The sequence below is a fragment of the Caenorhabditis remanei genome, chromosome X, assembly GCF_010183535.1.
Source record: "Caenorhabditis remanei strain PX506 chromosome X, whole genome shotgun sequence".
In the NCBI taxonomy this organism is placed as follows: domain Eukaryota; kingdom Metazoa; phylum Nematoda; class Chromadorea; order Rhabditida; family Rhabditidae; genus Caenorhabditis; species Caenorhabditis remanei.
This window is the reverse complement of record NC_071333.1, coordinates 11,265,900-11,281,270: the sequence shown is the minus strand read 5'-3', so window position 1 is coordinate 11,281,270 and position 15,371 is coordinate 11,265,900. Positions and strand designations below refer to the sequence as shown.

The window sequence follows — 15,371 nt, the reverse complement described above, 5'->3', positions numbered from 1 at the left end:
TGAATTATCTTACCTTTTTTGCAAATTATGTCAATTGGAGAATCTATTTTGAAAAGAAAAATTATAATGTTTTTGAGTAAGTTATGTTGAATATAGATCAAACTTGTAAAATTGTTTTCAGGGACTTTCTTGTCAGCACTTCCCCCAAAAGAAGACTATTCAAATCCAAGATATTCGGCGTGTTCTGGATTCTATATTATCGCTCAACTAAAGCCCCTGTAGACGATATGGACGAACAACAAGAAACAAATTACGAAGAAGCACTCTCTGAATATCTCAAACTGACAAAGACTTCTGAACGGTCCAAAGCCAAATCTAGAAATTCGATATGGAAAGAACTGCAGACATCTGGATCAGCCCCGATTCAAAAACTTGCTCGCTGGATGTCGAAAAATTTGAAATGAAAAATTCTTCTTCAATAATTATGCTAATATACATTTGAACTAGGTGTATCAATTCCGAATTAATTTTTTCCTTGCCATAAGTACATTTTCTCTTTTTTTTTGTCAGGACACCATTATTTTTTCACTAAACACGACTCTGATGATTGATAAAACACGAGTAATTTAAGAATTTCTTCCTAACGCTGTATGACTATGTGTTTATATCGAACAAATCTGACAATAAAAGCAATTTTATAGCAAAAAAACCAGCTTCCTGTGAATCGATGAAATGCTATAGTTGCAAAAGATTTATTTGCAATAATCCAGTATAATATAAATTATTCCAGTTATGTAAGCAGTAGAAGGCATTTCAAAAAATAATAATAACACTTTTTGAGAATTGGTCTAAATATACACGACCATCCGTATAAAACTATACACCACGTGAATTTTGAATTGCAGAACACACGGACTAACCGTATTGCACCTAACGGGTTAAGGGGGAAAATAGATACGTGACAGAAGAAATCAAAGAGAAAGAAGAGAAGAGGATCAATGGAATTCAAAACTTGTCAAATCAATGAAAGAAATGGAATAAAATGATGAATTATAGCATCTTGCTAACTTCCAGTTGCTTTGATTCAATTTCCTCATTGTCGTCCAAACCACCAATCAAAGTATCAGCAATAGTTGTTGGAATGTTTTCTTCAATCCATCTCAAGTCCTCTTTGATTGCTTCATCTTTTCTTTCTTGCTCTTTTTCAGCTTCACGGAGTTTGCGAGTCTCCGCACCAGATCCGGAAGTTCTCGCTGTCAGAATATCGTATCCAGGTGCAAACGCATTGAAAATTTCATCTGAAATGACGCACAAATTGGATGCTTTGTAGCTGTCAACTCCCTTACCTTGATCGTTTTCGTCTTCACTGTCGTCCAAAAGTGGTGTGAATGCATATCGTTGGTTATTCTGTGATGGACGCCAGAGAATCATGATCACGATCAGGATGAAGCAGAAAAGCACGTGCCAAAAGGCAGTGTCAACCCATCTGAAAAATTTCTTTTTGTGAAAATACGCGACTACTATGATACTAACAGTTCTTTCCAATCTACACGGCATGTTGGGAAAATATGATAAATCATACTCCAAAGCATGAAAATCACGGAAGCCAATACCGAAAAGGCAAGGGTGTTTGCAAAATGACGATAAACGTTCAACTTCACATCGTTTCTCTTGAGACGGAGCATACGGATAGTTGCAGCAAGAGAAGTGAAGATCCAGTAGAAAATAATCATTTCTGTGAGGACCAGTGGAAGGGCGGCAAACTGTTTTTGACGAGTAGCTTCTACAGTATTCTGAAAGAAACTTTTTCAAATTCTGAACGTTTTTTGACGACTTGACAACCTTAGAAACACGAGCGATTCCTTCAATTGAGCAGAAGATGAAGTATACCAAACCGACAGCAGCCACTTGATTCAATGTTTGTCCGAGTCTTGGTTTCACAACTCCGTATCCAACTGTAACGATGATCACGAGAACTCGCGACATTGTCTTCTTCGCGCAAGATACAATCTCAGCAATTTCGAGGATTCCGTCAATACTCGATCCGGTGTCGTTCATGGTAGCGTACTCAGACAAGAAGAACGCCTTCTCAACCATTCCCAAAACAATAACAGCTCCTGAAAATTCCAATTTTCAAAACTAAACTTAACCCAATAACACTTACCAATCCAGTATTGGATACGAAGAATATCACGATAGTACTTGATGCAATAGTATACCCAAATAAGAGCGAGAGCTGAGTAAAATACACACATGATTTTGTAGAATCTGAAATGTTACTTTCGTTTCATTTCGTCTCAGGAATACAATTTGGGTTGAAACAATTAGAACTGACAATAACTCACCTAAGCAGTGGCCAGTCAATTGCAGAAAGGAATCCATATGGCGCTTTCCATTGCACCGAAATCGTCACATTGGTGTTTGCATTTTGATTCAAAGGGAAGGACTTTCCGACCACCTGAATTGAAAAATGGAAATTATTTTATTTCAAAATCCTGCTTACCTTGATGATCATGTAATATATACCATCCCGTGGAATGCTTTGAGCTGGATGGAATGAGCCGAGCCCATTAGCGTCTCTCTTCACACGATCGACATGCACTGGTGTCACTTGTTTCACTGTCATTGGTCCAGTCGGGCTGGGAAATACAAATCTTCCATGAGATCCTTTGCAAGATATGGTTTGAATCGGCGACTTGTAGTAGACAATCTCATTGTAGTCGAACGTGTCGGGAATGTGATTCTGGTTTGTCTCGTTGAAGTAGAATACCTATAATAATACAATTAACTTGATGTTCCGGTGATTGTCCATTCTTACCAAGTTCTGGCGTCTCTCGTTTTCCTTGGTGTTGAAAAACTCTTTGTCACATGGCGAGGAGCGAAGCACATATTCGGTCTGGAAATCGGTTATATGCATTGAAACCTCTGAAATACATCATATGGAAAAATATTTCGAAACATTTTGACAGTTTTTTTTTAGTTATTCGGTAAATATGGTAAGTGCTGCAGCTCCAGTAAACCTAGACATACAATTTGTGTGAAACACTTCCACCAAGTTTCGCTTTTTCTGAAAACTTACATCAAATTCAAGTTCCACGTCCGGATCGCATGTGTATTCCAGTTGGACGACGGTTCCGTTGAGAGAAGCTTGTGGTACACCGATTAGTTGATACTAGAACAAAATTGCTATTTTTTTGCACTCAGCATATTCTTGTTACTCACCTTTCCCTGTTGAATCTCCACAACTTCTGTGTATATACCGGGCATAAGAAGGTTGGCGGCAGCATGGCCTAGTATCGCCAGCAAGAAGATGGCGGTTTTCATACCTGAAATAAATGATTTTTCAGCCATAATTTGTGAGAAAGTGACAAAAATCGATTGAATGAGTGCCGACAAGAGCAGACGAACGTTAAATGTCTGCGAAACCCGACAGAGTGCCGCAATCGTCACAGTTGTGTACACACCAGATTTGACGACATATTGCGGACCGCCGGCGGGTCGCGATGTCTGGCGGAAAGGAAACATCAGGAAGAGGCAAAGCAAAATTCGTCAGACAAAAAAGAAAAGGTTTCTCGAATAGTAATTGAGTTTGAACAAAAGTTAAGCTAATTTTCAAAAAAGTTTTATTAAATCAGTGGGTAGTAATGAAATAAATGCCGAAAATTGTTTCTAACAACAATGTATGTCAGAATTTGTAACACGCCTTTTAACAATGTAAAATATAAAATCAAAGCAACTGTATTCTGTGAAATTCAACGAAACTCGAAAAAAGAAAATGAACAAGTCAGGAAACGCGGAATCGGTCGGAAGAAGATTTGTTTCAAGATAAAAAACAAGACAAATGTTTTTATTGAGACACGTGTAGTTCATTTATGAAGAAATCAGGAAGCAGGTGAAGTCTTCGATACTCCATTCGTCTGTCCAGCTCTTCCCATGCTCATTGAAGCTTCATCCAATTTCAAAGTACTGAAATTTCATGCTCATTACTAGTGTACCCTCCCTCACCCTATTTCATACTTTCTTATGAGTAACTTCACGTCGTAAACAAGCTGACGTCTTAAAACGGAAGACGTCACAATCAGAACCCAAGGGTAATGTGAGTACATTAAGTCCATCATCGGATATCTGGAATTGGAATAAACCTCTAGTTGTTGACTGTTCTGGGTGCTTGCATTGCCACTTCAAAACGAATTACAACATGGATAAAATAAATCATTGGGTTCAGTGCTACAAGACACATTTTCTTCTTTCAACTCACGAAAAATCATAAGCTGCGAAAATGTTAGTCATCCCATTCCAGGAAATTATTATTTTCAATATTTGAAGCGTCAGATTCAACATCAAAACACAGAAAGATAGAACAGCGGATATAAACAAACCGCGTTCAGCTGACGATTGGGTACTGGTTTTTTTGAAAACCTGAAAAGTTGTGAAAATAATAACAACGCATGAACCTATCTATCTCACAGTGGAAGAACTGCGTTTCCAATTTTTTCGAATGAGAAAACCAGTTATGATATAACAAGATATACAAAATATACACGTTACCAAGCAACAAAATCCATCAATATAGGATATCAACTGAAAATAGACTGAATACTACGGTTTTAGTAAACAATTGCTCTTACTGCTGTAGAAACACCATCATTGGTCAACCTCATCGCTGTAGAAGTGATAACGAGATAAAAGTCAAATTCAGGCCACGCATGTGTTGGTAGTATGGCTAAGATGGGAACGAACCATTGTGTTATAGATATCCACATTATTGTTGTTGGTCCCCAAACCTGTATTATATGGAACAGTTTACTTATTGGTAATTGATTCAAAGATTTCAAAGCCGGAAGTAAAAATGTGACATTTCTCATCAATCCTTCAGGTATTCAAACACAAATCACAGAAAAAACTGAACCCAGTAATTACGGAAATATAGATTTTTTCGAACAAAACAGACCAGACCACTCTTAACCAACGTCATGTTGTAAAACGAACCGAAATGTTCTCTTTATTGTACGTAGACACTGTTAGAGCACTCAGCAACCTGTTTACCGCGAAGACAATGTACCCAATGTAAACGACAATCTTAATAAGGAATAAGATCGATTCAAAATATTCTCAACAATTGAAAGCACAAGATTAGTCATATTAACATATGCTATGATTCTTTTCAAAAAAACTGACCTTGATATAGTAGTGAACTCCTGAGATTATCCGTGGTACAATACCAGTAAATTGAGTACCAGGTTCGAAGAATGTATAGAAGTCGGTATACTTCCGGAATCGCATTGTTAATGAAAATTCGAGAAAAAAGAATGCTTCAGCATAGAACTGAAAATATTTGGATAATATCTAAAATTCTTTTAAAAGCACTTACTTGTAGAACAACTAATTTAAAGAATGTACCACCCAGTAGAGGTGTTTTCCGATGTTTTTTCAGTGTTCGAACTATCAATGTATACAAAAGTATTGAAAAAAGTCCTAACAGAAAAAGGAGTGTCTGCTCAAACGGCATCTCAGAACAAAATGAGCAATGCGCATTCAAAAAGTGGTGATTGTGTTTTCAAACACTCTTTTCGATATGTACAATTAACTGCCAAATTCTAATCTTTGCTTCGTCGAAATGTCTCAGAATATTAGATTTGTTTCTTTTCGACACTCGTAGAGTTAATACCGCACGTGATTTTAAGCTGACTTCCCGGATGTAAATTTGTTAAGTTTTGACACGTAGGTGAACAGCTGAATGTGTATTAAAGTTTGATCAATTAAATTTATACGACAGCAGCAAATTACAAATGAAATATATCAGGAAGAGAAGTCAAATACATTTTATCTGTTATAGAATTTAGTTTATACGAGCTCACTCCGTTTGTGAAGCTTTTGGTCCAAGAGGTGGATAGAGTTTTCCTTGTTCTCCAAGGCGAAGGAAAGCTTGTCGAACATGATGTGGCAGCAGAGGTTTCTTCGCTTCCTCCTCATTGAGATCTCTAATGTCGAGAGCCTCTTCGACAACTTCTCCCACAAAGACCTTTGCCAATCCAGCAATTGCAATGACAACACTTTGACCAATATTAGCACCACCAGTGAACTGAGTGATCAAGCGACGAATCGTGGACTTTTGGAAGGAAGATCTGAAACAAAATTTAGCAATCTTTGACTCGATTAGTTGAATCGAACCTTCTATATGACTCATATCGTTCAAGCTGCTCTTGCGAGAAGTTGGAAAGAAGTAGTTGAGTCTTCAAACGAGAAATCTCGTTTTCTTCTTCCGCACGGCTAGCAGGGTCTGTTGGTGCTGAAGGCGCGGGGCGACTTGATGGGCCAGGTCTGAAAATGAAAGACGATTTGACGATGGAGTACGTCTTGACTCTGTTACCCAGCATCTTGCTTTTTTTGAAGATGCATCAAAGCTTGTAGTTTCGAATCATTGATCTTGCTCAGGTCGAAACTCTCAAGTGAGATGCTCGAATCGTGCAAACTATCTTCTCGAGTTCGTGACTGAAAATTTCATGCATTAGGTTAATTTCAAATGTCGTATGATCTCTGAATAATTCAGACATTTGAAGTATCAAATAAGAAATCAGATGAACTTCTTGGTTTTCTCTTCTCAAAAGTTTTTTGAAAACATTCAAAATTGCAGTGAAGGTATTATTATTTTGAAAAACTAGTTAGATTTCCTAATTTTGTAGTAGACAAAACTTACATGACTGGGTCCCGGTTGATCGTCTAGCCGTTGTTGTTTGCGTGATGGCTCTGGTCTCGACATGGCTTCAATCTGTAATTGTTAGCCAGCGTTTAGAATAAGTAGATAGAACAATTAATTACCCTTCTTTTTTCCGCAGCAATCTTTTCTTCTGCAGCTTTTAACACTTCGGCAGCTTTTGCAGCCTCAGCAGCTTTCGCAGCTCGTTCTGCTGCTTCTGCTGCAGCTGCAGCGGCCGCAGCGTTCCTTTTTTGCATCATTTGATCAATATCCGGCATATCCATAGAGTTATCATCATCTGAGAGAGAAAAAACGACCGGCGGTCTTGGTGCTGGAGGAGTTTTCACAGGTTGCTGGACATTCGAAGTGTTTCGGTTGGTGTTTTGCGATGCATTGACAATTTCGTCAAGATCCTCGTCTTCATCACTAGAACGGATGAAATTAATTGAATAAATGTTTTAATTACGAAAATACTCACCTCAACTCCAAATCGGCAAGCACATTCTGGTGTTTTGGCGGTATCATTCGAGAATTGTCCTCCTCGTCACTGCTCCCGCTGCTGTCACTGAGACCACCAAACAAATCATTCGCATTCATTTTTCCCTATAAAAAACGTTTTTATTATTTGGGAAACTGTTTTTATAGGTGAGAAAAAGAAATAAATGGAAATGTAAACGACGAAGAAAAATGAAACACCGACGATGGCCGAGTTTTGCGGTGGACTTAGACCACGGCCTCCGCAGCGGAGGAAAAAGAAAGGCAAATGTGAGATGTGGGCGAATAGCATCAATGAGAGGGAGAGGTCATTTTATTGATTGAGACCTTGCCATTCGAGACAAGACAAGACTAAGGAGACGATTATGTGCATCTCTCTTCTTGGGAAGGTCTATTTGATGAATGTGAACGCAACGTCCAGTGTTGGCCAAATTAGTGTCTTCACAGAAATTAACATATGGAAATCGATCAGAGATATTTTTTCTATTTCACCACACAAAGGTAGTATGGTTATGAAACCTCTGGGAGTTTAAAAATAGATAGCTTTTCCAACTTTATTCTTTAGCAAAATAATGTTCCACCCAAAATATCGACAAAACACAATCAGTTTTTTATTCACTGGTGTAATAACCCGTGTCATGAACACATTTCAAATTTCAAGCCAATGTCTTGTTTGTTGTTTTTTGGGTCGCCGGAGACACCGTATGTCCTACTCGTATTGTGTTAACGGATGCGTCATCCAATTTGAAAGCGCTGAAAATCTTTAAACGGAATGTGTCACTTTTTGAAAGATAATTGTTACGTTCGTAAGAATATCTTGGTATCATATATCATCTGCTTTCTCAACACTCCCGAAGTGACTAATAGTGCCCATGGAAAATGAGAGTACATTAAGTCAATCATTGGATATCTGAAAGAAATTAGGACATATTCAGAGAAACGTTGCACCAAAGATTGTTTTGGGTGACAAAAAGTATTAGTTTTTTGTTGGGCGGTTTAGTTCCTGGTTCAGTGTGCCAGAATATCAAAAGCTGTTAATCAGAAGTAAACAACAATGATGATTAAATTAACGTGACTTACGAAAGATCTTGAACGAAAAGTAATGTTGTTGCGCCTCCCCAAGATATAAGAATAGTTACAACTTGAACAGCTGTATTCAGAATCAAGACAACAAAAGATAAGATTGCAGAGACCAGCAAACTTCGTTCAGCCGCTGACTGGGCAGCATTTTTTCGGAAAACCTAAATAGCACCAACTAATTATTTCAAGGAGATACACCGGAAAATGTTATATTCTTGTTGTAAACTAACCGAATCGTTCCTAACACGTTTCCAATTTTTCCTTATTAAAAAACAAGTTGCACTATAGCAAACCATGCAGAAAATACATGTTCCAAGACAGCAGATTCCGTCGACGTAAGCCACAAGCTGAAAATAACCTTGTTTATACCAAAAAAGCTTTTCTTGGAACATACAGCTGTCGATAAAGAGTCGTTCGTCAATCTAATCGATGTAGAGGTCACTAGGAACCAATACGTAAAACCAGGCCAAGCATGTGTTGGAATAACACCTAATAACGGAACTGTCCACTTCAAAATTCTCACATTTTTCATCAATTGCGGAGTCCATATCTGAAATTTCGAACAGTCAAGTCCAGTTTAATCTACATATCTTGAATATCATGCACAACAACATGAAATTGAAAATGTCACATAGAGGAACTCATGGATAGTTTGAGAAGATTAATTCTAGTAATGAAGTGATTATCATACTGAAACATTCACACTGTTATAGGATGAGATGTTTATGGCTGATGTTAGACGGTTCAATGCAAACGTCAAATATCCAATGTACACAACTATCTGAAACTTGACCTTATTTGATGGGCCAATCATTTAGTCTCTTACTTTAATGTAATAATGAAAACCAGATACTAATCGAGGTATTATTCCAATGAGCTCCGTATCTGGCTCAAAGAACGTGTATAGGCTGCTGTACTTTCGAAACCTCATTGTTATTGAAAACTCAATAAAGAAAAGCACTTCCGAGTAGTACTGAAAAAAAAACATTTTGATCTTTTGATCTCCCCTGATCAAAAATATCACACAGGTTTTTTTTTGAGTTTAAACCAGTACGCGTTTGATCACATTTTCTATGGTTATACCTGCATCTCGACAATCTGGAAAAAAGATCCGCCAAGCAAAGCGTTGGATCTATGGCGTTTCAAGGTGATAACTATCAATGTATAAATAAGTATTGAAACAAGGCAGAATAGGAACAAAACCCATTGTAAAAAAGGCATGATGGATCTGTAAAAAACATTCATTTTGAATTAGAAATGGAGTAATAAAAGGTGGCAGTGTATATGAGTTAGTTGAAGTTTACGGTTGAGAAGATCATTGAAACTAGAAAAGGAGAACACAGAGTTCAATTGAACAATAATTTTGCAAATTTTTCCTCTTTTTTTGAAGTAGAGCGCTCAACCTAGTAAAATCTTTTTTTTCCCTAGTTTGAAATTGTAAGAAAAAAATGCGGCACTTTGAGGTTTTGATAGAGACATACGAAAGAGCGTGACATGTGACATACAAAAAGCTCGGTTTATAAGAAATTTATTTTTAACAAAATGCTGATCTTGATTTATTGTCGTATTTTTGTTTATACAACTCTCCGAACCAAAACTATACAAAGTATGCATGCTCATGCGAAAAGGGCAATGTAATTTGGAAAAAACAACGGCACTCAAAAAGGTATTTCTTTTCAAGAAAAGAAACATATCGGATTATATGCTGAGCCGCCAAAAAATTCCTTTCCATTGTGGAATAAAAGTCGTTATTGCTGGCGATTTAATCATATTGCCATACTGCGCTAATAGTCATTTTCGCGCACATTTTTCCTGGTCGAATGCTGATTTTTGATAGTGGTTTGATACTGGTGTCAAATCAGGATAATGGGGTCTACAAGTCATGTTTATGCATTAAGGAGAATAAAAAGCAATCAAACAATATGTTTTTTTCTCTGTATAAGGATCAGTAAATCTGACGTGTGTTCCAAAGCATATACGTGCGAATATGCAACTAAAAATACGTGGGAGAACCTAACTTTATCTTTTTTTGAAGCAAAGATAAAAATGCTAAAATTAGTTTTGTATAGCTGTCAAATTTGAAAAATGAAGAGATCAATGGGATGCGTGCCATTTGGAAAGTAACTAGGCGGGGTTTACGAAAAGCAACCTTTACATTACTTTACAGAATTGAAGGGCTGTTATTATTTAGTAGTTTTAGAAAACAGAAGCTGTAAATTATCACATGTTAGTTGAAATTTTAGTTCCAACAAGATCAAAAGATTGGATTTTGTTGAAAGTTTGTAATAAAAAAGAAACAACATAAAAATGAAATACCATAACTCTCATTTATTCAGAAAATCTTTATGGTAAAGTCAGATTTATGCAATCGGTTCGATTCCAAGGCGTCTCCACTTGATCCAGTTAAGACGAGCCAGCAAGTCTGGAATATGTTTTGTTTTTTCACGCTTGTCACAGTGAGATGGATAACACTAACCGCTAGTACTCCACGATGGTGCTCCGTATTGCCCTGTTCTCGCCATGTGAACACATTTCTGGATATATTTTCCCGAGTCTTCTGGTGTTCTGAAATCGAAATGAGCTAATTACAACCACGTGCAAAAATAGTTTTACTTACCGTAGAACGTCATCGAGCATGTTGATGTATGCAATTGCCAAGTTCAAAGTATCAATTTTGGAAAGGCGTTTTTCATACGGAAATGTTGGGATATAATTACGGAGTTCCTGAAAATCAAATGATACAACATCTATTCCAAAACTTTTGAAAAAGTCAGATTGAACCAAAAGATTAACGAATGAAATAGTAACTCACGATGAATGCAACGTTGATACTGCACATCCTCTTTCTTTCACGAACAGACGCAGTTTGGCGTTCTTCAGGCTCTTCACAATAATATGAATCATAAGAGGGATCCATGAAAAGAGAAGCTTTGAAAGTGATGGATAAGAGGGCGTTTGGTAGGCAACTAGTGAGACCCTGCCACGCCCAGAAGACGAATCTGTCATTTACATAAGTGGTTCTGCTCGAATTCGCATTTGTAATTGGTACGTTTGAAGAGGCCGGGTGTTGAACCAAAACGCATCTCGCTGCTTTGAAATTACAATCGTACATCGTGTTGCGTGAAGAAGACAAAGATGGATGAGACTATTGAAATTATACGCAAAAATAGAGCTCCCATTTTTGATTAATCTGAATTTTCTCTTCACTTCTCTATGTAGCAGTGCTTCTGATCTTTGACTCGTCTGTACAAAATCTAAACTGTAAACACATTTTTTGTTCATTTTCTTAGACAATTATCTTATCAATTTGAAAAGTACACCTGTTTGCAATAAAAGAAGAAAAAATCTGAACCGGTTTGATTTGTTTTCTCAATTAGTGCACTTGTGATCAAGTGTTTTCAAGGAAGGTGTCCGCACTGGGAGAAATGACAGGAACGGTTAACAATACACAAACTCTGCAGAATTTAAAAAACACAAACAAATATTGTTGTTCTCACGATGTTTTTCAATGCTTTCCTTCAATTCACCGGAACATTATCATAACTTCCTCTTGTGTGCATTTGTAGTTAATGACGAAGTTCTGCTATTTTAAGAAATTTGGGTGTTACCAAAATGTGATGTCCTCGCTATAAGTTGAACTTCCTTTGACAGACACTGATCTTGTCTTAGTGGACTAGAACTGTTTCTTGTTTTCAACAGGTGACGAGTCTCGATTTTTGCTTGGTCTCTTAGAGTCACAAGTTGTGTTTGTTTATTGGAAAAGTTTACGTTGAAAAGGTTCAAAAGATCGGAGAGGGCCTAGATCACGGTCCAAATAGTGACAACTGTTCTTTGCAGGTCAAATGTACGGAATGTTGACACAGTTGCGGTTTTCTAGAAGTCTCCAGGATATTTACTGAAAATAAAATATTTTCTGTTGAAAAGTTATTTTGAAATGTAGCTTTCTCAAGGAAAATTTCAGGTGTTCGAGCAACTAATTGAAATTACATGGTTTCATTATTCATGTAGTTATTCATTCTATGGATTGAAAAAGTATTAAAACGATATTAATACATCCCGAGAAGTGCTGACCATCTCACGGGTACCACCAGATCCACCGATCGTCTGAAACCCACAAATTCCATCGGAAATGCCATTCTGTCTGATAAAACTGCAATGATACAAAAATAGACATTTCTTCCAGATTTAAATGATATCACAATTTTTCCTTGACTAAAGTTCAGTTTTTCATTACTATGAACTTGTTTTGTTAAGGCATCATTTCCTTTTTAATTCAGCTGTTTCTTATCTTTAAAACAACGTAATCATTGATCGCTTTGTAATCAGTCCCCAATTTTTACTTTGTACTCCAACGGACCCTAACCTCTAACCCATCGACCAGTTGGTCCTTACTTGTTATGACATCACTCATCAAAAAACAGTGTCCAAATTTGGAAGGAAACGAATAATAATAGTACCTGTTCGTCCGCCCACCACAACGCCGCCTCGAGAAGGGGACAGTTTTGTTCTGGCGTCTCTTCTTGTTCACAACACTATTTCTTATCTCTGCATCAGCGATAGTCGTATACTTTGTCCTCGCCCTCTTCGCCCGATAATCGGAGCCATCACCCCGCCTCTTGTTGAAGATCGCGTATATAAGCGACTATTGAAGACTAAGGCTCATCAGTCAACTGATATTCAATTTCATTTCAAACTTCAAAATGTCTTCTGCACCAAAACTTGTTCGTGTGGCTCAATCCGCCGTTTTCAACCAATTCATGACCAGAGAAGCGTAAGTCAAATAATTTCGTCAGGGTTAGAAAGAAATGTTTTGTTTTCAGCATCAGCTCTGCCACCTTCCGACCAGCCGAACCAAAAATGATGGAACAATCAAAAATGAACATTCGTATCCACGATGAATCCACGCATCTGAAGTTCGGATTCCCAAAAGCCGAAAAAGTTTCTAACCCGTAAGTTTAGTTGTAGTAAATCAAAAAGCCCTGGGTTATTTAGTCTTCCAGAAACAACGACGACTTCATCCAACTGAACTGTGAGAAATTGATAAAAGAAGAACAGGATCGACAATGCGCCTTTTTGAAAATGGCCAATCTACGTATTTAAATCACGCTTCTCTTCCCGTTTTATCATCTACAAGATGTGTTTGTAATTAATTTATGGTTGTAGACCTGTAGGAACATTTGTATCTTTTTTTGTGAACAATAACATTTCGCTTTACTCAATTCCTATTTTGATGTACACTTTGAAAATAAATGACATGATGATGATAAAGGTGTTGATGGATATAAACAGACTGGAAATGTGTGAAAATGTTGTATTGAAAGTCCAAAGAATATCTAACAGGTTTTTTTGTAGGACTGGCAACAATATGAATGTCTAGGTTGACAACAAGGCATCAAAGAGAAAAGAAAGAAGAAAAAGTGGCGAAGCAATTTGCATTTTCAACTAGACGACCGGTTTTTGGTCAGGATTTTTGACCACTTTTTGAATATAAGAGAAGTCAAAACGTTTTCAGCGTTACTATTAGAAGATGAGGTTGTTTTAAGTTGACAGTAAGATGTTTCAGTTTTTAACACAAAAATATCTGGAGTATTGTAAGTTCCGTCCAGAAAGTTGTCGCAACTTATAATGAATGAAAAAGAATTCCGGCCAAGTTGCTCTTGTCGCGGATAAGAAATGGGTTGAATTGTGATTGACTTGTGTTTCTGAAACTTAGCAGTATTCACGTACACGATTCAGAATGTTTGTCCAGTTTTACAAAATTTCCATCTGTACTCATTCTCATAGTCACAAATAACTTTAGAATCAAAGAATAATCTTTATGGGTTTCCCTCATTCTCGGAACACTTATTGTCACCTCATCGTTATCAGTTTCAACGAAATGCAAAATCAAAAAAGCTTCAACGAAAACAAGAAATCACCCCACAACCAGCACAAAATCATTTCCATCGGCTCATAAACTTTTCCTACAGTAATATCACGTGACATCAAAAATTGCCATACAGAGTCAATCAAAACAAGTTAACTTTTGCAACAATGTTGTTAATTTTGATTGTTCTCTGTGCCAGCTGTTTGATAATAAAACTCCCGTCACTAATTTTAGACACATATGTTTGCCATTGTGTTAGAATGAAATAATCACCGGGCAACCGATGTATGTTTCGTAAACAACGTAGAAAACGTGTCTGAAACAAAGGGAACAAAAGAAAAGGAGAAGACTTCTGTCACTTGTAACTTATTGAGCAGGAAGTCATGAAAAGAAAAAAGAGCACATGACTAACTAGCATGATTAGTTGGACTTTTGCACAAGAATAGTATCTTGAACGAAAATAAAAGATAGATGAGGTAAACAAGGTCCCATACTTTTTCAGTGTAATATAATGTTTGAATTGTTTTCTTTTTGTTGTTTTTTTGATTGCAGTCCACTATCAGCTGCCACCATCAACTTGTTTGTTTGTAATCCTTGCTGCTGTTTCTCGGTTTTCCTTCTTTCTCCATCTTTCTTTATGTGTGTATGTGGGTGGTCGACCCTTCTTAACTTCGCTTCAGATTTTTGGACACATTACGAACAAGGTCGATTTGATCGCGGATCACGTTGTTGGACTTTGTTCTTTTTTCTACAAAGCTACAAATGTTGGTCGGTATCGATAGTGATTTCGAATCACATGGTTCGTGAACAACAGGAAAATAAAATAAAAATGTCCTTTTGTCTGATAAGAAGTCTTAAATGGAGTACAACAAAACATGATGAGTACAAAGTTACAGGGCTCGTTTTAAAGTAAATGTTTATGTTGATGGTTACGACAAAATGAGAACGTGTCGAAAAACTATGATAACCGACCGAAAGTAGAGAACATTGTATGAAAATGAACATCCAGAGAATTGTATGGATAAATAAAAAATATATAAATTCTAAACCAAATATTCTTTGATTCAGTATATACAATGTTCATGGCAGGAATAATATGAAAAACTGATAGTGTATTTCAGAGCAATCAAAAGTACAAGTTGCTTGCTCCAGAGGTACAAAAATTTAAGAACAAAACGACTTGTGTAATGGTCTGGAAAAAAGAGTATATTCCTTTTACTCAGGTTCAGTATCACGAAACCATATTTTTCTGTACCCGCTTTCTGCTCATTTAGAAAGTACGGTGGGCTCTGT

General features: G+C 37.0%; 5 protein-coding genes across 5 annotated transcripts; 1 reads left to right on the top strand and 4 right to left on the bottom strand.

Annotated features, from left to right (window-relative positions):
* Positions 1 to 990: 990 nt before the first annotated feature.
* Positions 991 to 3,264, bottom strand: GCK72_024223 (uncharacterized protein; the record flags this gene model as incomplete). Its single annotated transcript, XM_053735780.1, has 10 exons — positions 991 to 1,238; positions 1,287 to 1,426; positions 1,474 to 1,733; positions 1,783 to 2,057; positions 2,105 to 2,208; positions 2,286 to 2,398; positions 2,444 to 2,710; positions 2,759 to 2,836; positions 3,020 to 3,112; positions 3,163 to 3,264. The coding sequence occupies 10 exons, from the start codon at positions 3,262 to 3,264 to the stop codon at positions 991 to 993; spliced, it is 1,680 nt and encodes a 559-aa protein (XP_053579346.1).
* A 2,530-nt stretch (positions 3,265 to 5,794) lies between these two features.
* Positions 5,795 to 7,234, bottom strand: GCK72_024222 (uncharacterized protein; the record flags this gene model as incomplete). Its single annotated transcript, XM_003117602.2, has 6 exons — positions 5,795 to 6,065; positions 6,112 to 6,261; positions 6,311 to 6,432; positions 6,638 to 6,709; positions 6,760 to 7,063; positions 7,116 to 7,234. 6 exons carry the CDS (start codon positions 7,232 to 7,234, stop codon positions 5,795 to 5,797), a joined length of 1,038 nt encoding a protein of 345 aa, XP_003117650.1.
* A 696-nt stretch (positions 7,235 to 7,930) lies between these two features.
* GCK72_024221 (uncharacterized protein) lies at positions 7,931 to 9,143 on the bottom strand (the record flags this gene model as incomplete). Its single annotated transcript, XM_003118361.2, has 6 exons — positions 7,931 to 8,042; positions 8,213 to 8,373; positions 8,443 to 8,559; positions 8,607 to 8,762; positions 8,904 to 8,993; positions 9,039 to 9,143. The coding sequence occupies 6 exons, from the start codon at positions 9,141 to 9,143 to the stop codon at positions 7,931 to 7,933; spliced, it is 741 nt and encodes a 246-aa protein (XP_003118409.2).
* A 1,429-nt stretch (positions 9,144 to 10,572) lies between these two features.
* GCK72_024220 (uncharacterized protein) lies at positions 10,573 to 11,324 on the bottom strand (the record flags this gene model as incomplete). The annotated part of the gene is made up of 4 exons (XM_003117768.2): positions 10,573 to 10,634; positions 10,689 to 10,777; positions 10,830 to 10,936; positions 11,025 to 11,324. 4 exons carry the CDS (start codon positions 11,322 to 11,324, stop codon positions 10,573 to 10,575), a joined length of 558 nt encoding a protein of 185 aa, XP_003117816.1.
* Positions 11,325 to 12,912: 1,588 nt separating this feature from the next.
* Positions 12,913 to 13,312, top strand: GCK72_024219 (uncharacterized protein; the record flags this gene model as incomplete). The annotated part of the gene is made up of 3 exons (XM_003117767.1): positions 12,913 to 12,983; positions 13,033 to 13,161; positions 13,213 to 13,312. 3 exons carry the CDS (start codon positions 12,913 to 12,915, stop codon positions 13,310 to 13,312), a joined length of 300 nt encoding a protein of 99 aa, XP_003117815.1.
* Positions 13,313 to 15,371: the final 2,059 nt, after the last annotated feature.